At 40.5% G+C, this 4,416-nt stretch overlaps 1 protein-coding gene across 1 annotated transcript; it reads left to right on the top strand.

Annotated features, from left to right (window-relative positions):
- The first annotated feature begins 725 nt into the window (after positions 1-725).
- On the top strand, positions 726-4,208 carry chrm2a (cholinergic receptor, muscarinic 2a). Its single transcript, XM_014022310.1, has one exon. The coding sequence runs from the start codon at positions 831-833 to the stop codon at positions 2,337-2,339; it is 1,509 nt and encodes a 502-aa protein (XP_013877764.1). The 5' UTR covers positions 726-830; the 3' UTR covers positions 2,340-4,208.
- Positions 4,209-4,416: the final 208 nt, after the last annotated feature.

Below are 4,416 nucleotides of genomic sequence, written 5' to 3'. Positions count from 1 at the left end.
ACTTATATATACATACATACACACATATATATACATACACACTTATAGTAGTGTATTTTCCATAGCTTTCTACTAAATAAATTTGGTTGCCATGACATATTTATTTTATTGTCCTTGTAAGTGTGGTAAATTCATTATTTTTGCAATATGTCCAATATGCAATCAGCAGTTTCTCTATTTTTCATTAAAAAAACATCTGTGCTTTGTGTTTAAATTAGCAAAATATTGAGACCATTAATGTAACGTCACCATCAGGCATGATGCTTTGGCTTGTTTTACAATTTTAACCATCTTGTCATATTATTACATTATGTCCTTTTAGTATTTTTGTCTCTCCATAATATTAAACAGGTGTCTAATGGTGAGATGATGTTTACTCACTGATTATAAAAAAATAGCTGCCAGAAAGCTTAGTCTCTAATTACAAAGTTAATTAGTGTACAGGACACATTCTTGCTATAATTTGATGTAATGTGACTAAAAGCTGGGTCCAAACACAAAATGGCACAATGCTGATGTTAATGATTTGATAAAACATGGTTTTATTTGTAATCTCTCACACCAGAACACATTTAATGATGCCATAGCAGCTTTTGTAGCATACTGAACTTTTTTTTCAAAATGTGTCTGAAACTGATGATATTCCCAAATTAGAAAGTTCTTGTTTCTTACCCACAACGCTATAATGAATAAACTCTTCAAAATTCAAAAGTGATTAAATTACTCAGGCTGTCTTAATATTCTTTTGTGCTTTCTCACAAATCCAATTTCTCTTTTGTTCTTTTGTAGGTTCCATCTGAGTAGGAGGTGGCAACAAAAGACCAAATGCCATGGATGTATTCAATTTCACATATTGGAATGCCTCAGAAGGCAATGACACAGAAACTGTGGAAGAAAATGAAAGCCCCTACAAGACCGTGGAGGTAGTGTTCATCGTGTTAGTGGCTGGTTCCCTCAGTTTGGTCACAATTATTGGCAATATCCTGGTCATGCTCTCCATCAAAGTGAACAGGAACCTACAGACAGTCAACAACTATTTTTTGTTTAGCCTTGCATGTGCCGACCTAATTATTGGACTCTGCTCCATGAACTTGTACACAGTTTATATAGTAATAGGCTACTGGCCCCTGGGACCAGTGGTGTGCGACTTGTGGTTAGCCTTGGATTATGTTGTGAGCAATGCATCCGTCATGAATCTTCTCATTATAAGCTTCGACAGATACTTCTGTGTCACCAAGCCCCTCAGCTACCCTGTAAAGAGGACCACCAAAATGGCAGGGATGATGATCGCTGCTGCCTGGGTTCTTTCTTTCATCCTTTGGGCTCCTGCCATTCTCTTCTGGCAGTTTATTGTTGGTGGGCGGACAGTACCTGAGAAGGAGTGCTACATCCAGTTTTTTTCCAATGCTGCTGTCACTTTTGGAACAGCTATMGCCGCCTTTTACCTGCCCGTCATTATCATGATTCAGCTATACTGGCAAATCTCCAGAGCGAGCAAAAGTCGTGTGAAGAAGGACAACCGCAAGCCATCAGGAGCCAATCCAGAGCCTCTGTCGCCTGGCCAGCGGAGAGATAGCACTCCAAAACCCAACAACAACAATGTACCGGGGGAGGACACGGGTCACTCACAGAACCAGGGTGTGGATAATGGAGCCAACCAGCACGATGGAAAAGTGCAGAACGGCAAGGGACCTTCCTGCGCCAATGCCGAGATAGAAACGGAGGGCAACAGTGTACCAAGGGAGAACTGYGCTCCTGCGGAGGAGAAGGAAAGCTCCAATGACTCAACATCAGTGAGCGCGGCTGCTTCCAACCCAAAAGACGAAGAACCAGCACCGTCCGCAGCCAACTCYAAAGCAGAGGCGAGCCAGCAGGTCCCGTGTCAACGAGCCAAGGCGGGGAGCTCTAAACTGACCTGCATAAAGATCAAAACAAAGTCACCTAAAGGGGACTATTACACACCGTCCAACGCCACGGTTGAGATAGTTCCAAGCACGGAGCGGCAGAACCATGTGGCGCGAAAGATTGTGAAGATGACTAAACAGCCTCCAAACAAAAAGAAAAAAGGGGCGCCGTCACGGGAGAAAAAAGTTACACGCACCATAATGGCCATCCTGGTAGCTTTTGTGGCCACCTGGACTCCATATAACGTGATGGTGCTTATTAATACTTTTTGCTCCAGCTGCATCCCCAACACAGTCTGGACTATTGGTTATTGGCTGTGCTATATCAACAGCACCATCAACCCGGCCTGCTACGCCCTGTGCAATGTCACGTTTAAAAAGACATTCAAACATCTTCTCCTCTGCCAGTACAAAAATATTAGGTCAGCCAGATAAATACAAGCCCCCGTGGAGGAGGCACTGAAGTTTTAGTTGCCTGCGTGAGTGTCTGCTTGAGGATCTGAGTATGTCATTCATGTGTGTTTGTTTTTGTGAAAGAAAATGATAGAGTGCATTTTGAAATCATTTTCTATGATTTTACCAGTTTCTCTCATTAACCAGTTGTAGCACTTTATACTTATTTAACTGGAGCGAGTTGCGTTGAAGTGTGTTGCGCGGACGCAGGGTGGATAAAAAAAGGGTTGTACGAAAAATAATCAATTTTAGAACTGTACGACTAAAATTGAAGACTGTGTAAAGCAAATTACAAGGGAAGAWAATGAGCTGAATAAAAAGAAGCAGAGGAAGATCTACGCTATGAGGCAAGGTTTCTAAATGGGAAAATAGGGCTGCCTGAATTTACAAACCTTCCGAGTTTGAAGTTCAGTGAAGATACTTGTAGATACCTGTACATAGTGGCGTATAATTGATTTGTGTGTGCACATGTGGGTATGTGCTGGTATTTGGGTGCATGCCCACTTGTGCCCCTCTGCTTGCCTTCTCTCTGTGTGTAATCATTGTCATGGCTCTTCTAACCAGCAACGTGTAGAATAAATGGAGGGGTTTYGTGTAGATAGCTTCAGACATGCAGACAGGTAGCTATCTTAGCTAACAAAGAGATCTGATGGATTAGCATACTGAATTTGTCAAATTTGCAGCCTAATTTATAAAAAGAAAAGAACTTTGAATAAGCTTTAATGGCTGGTTCAATACATACATTTAAGAAAAGAAAATAGGCATRATGAAAACCATGTAAGAAACATCCACAAGAGCTTCCCAACACATCCAAGCAGGGGTTTTTGCAGTCAGTAAGTGGGAACTTCTTGGGTCTGGGCATAGTTTGGGTCAGCTGTGATTGGTCGTTTGATGTGTGGGAGTAGTTTGCGTAAAGGCAGCTGAGTGAAGTGCAACAATTCAGATCGCTAATTGCATGAATATTAATTTTAGTCATAATTCAGGATAGGAAGGTTCTAGCCGCATGAAATTTAAACGTCGTACATGTGAAGGGACGTGGAGCAATTCAGCTGAGTCAGCTTTTTTTAAAAATGAATATTAATATTAGCCAAATTCGGACAAGAATTTTCTAGTCGCACCAAAGTTGAAGTCAAGAAATTATCTTCACATGTTCACAATAACTTTACTATTACCATTGTACATGACCTTTTAACTAACCCCATATGTCAATCTGACCAATCATAGCGTATCCACATTAAGCCCATACAGTCAGTGCGACCAACCAGACCCAAACTACGTCCAAACCCAAGAAACTTCCAGAAGTTTTATTTTTTTTGGTGGGCTTTCAGAATGAAATTTCTATAGCACATCCACCATACACAATAATACTTAGAAAACCCTTTTTGATGCTCTGAAGCATTGTATCTTACTCAAAATGGGTGAATTATGTGCGAAGTACCAGGGGTTGGATAACAGYGTATTTGTAAAACTAATTGTTTATTTGTCCAAAAAGCTGAGGATGACAATAGAGCCTGAATTGGACCAATCAAAATAGTACAATGTGCTACTGAAGACTTAATTCTCTAAATGAAAAGAAAGACTTGACATTTGCAATCACAAATGTTCCAAGTTAGATGAGAAGAAACCACTCAAAGTTAATTTAGTCTGGCATAAAAATTACTAATTATTTTCYTCCCCAATCAACATGCTGTGTGCTATTTATATAATTACCCTGTACAAAAAAATAACTGTTTTCTTAAAAACGATGGCAATTTTTCCAAGAGTTACTGAATACGACCCGTCATGTTCTATTTTGACAAGAAAACAAACCAAAAGACATCTTGAAAAAATAAATAAATGAACGGCATGAGAGTGTTCAGTTGCGATCTTTTCATTTACCATCTGCGAGAAACCTCATCACTTCAGCTTTTACCACTGACAGGACGTCAGGTGTTGGGTTTTATGGCAGCTGTTAAGATATTTATGTTTGCTGTCAAAGTTGTTCACTGCTGCCGAGACGACACGCTCGGTGGGGTGAAGCGGGAGGTTGGAGCTCAGAGCTGTGAGTTGACTTCGTTTG

Source organism: Austrofundulus limnaeus, unplaced genomic scaffold, assembly GCF_001266775.1.
Source record: "Austrofundulus limnaeus strain Quisiro unplaced genomic scaffold, Austrofundulus_limnaeus-1.0 Scaffold323, whole genome shotgun sequence".
Classification (NCBI taxonomy): domain Eukaryota; kingdom Metazoa; phylum Chordata; class Actinopteri; order Cyprinodontiformes; family Rivulidae; genus Austrofundulus; species Austrofundulus limnaeus.
Note: the sequence above shows the minus strand (reverse complement) of the source record. Positions and strands in the feature narration are given on the sequence as shown.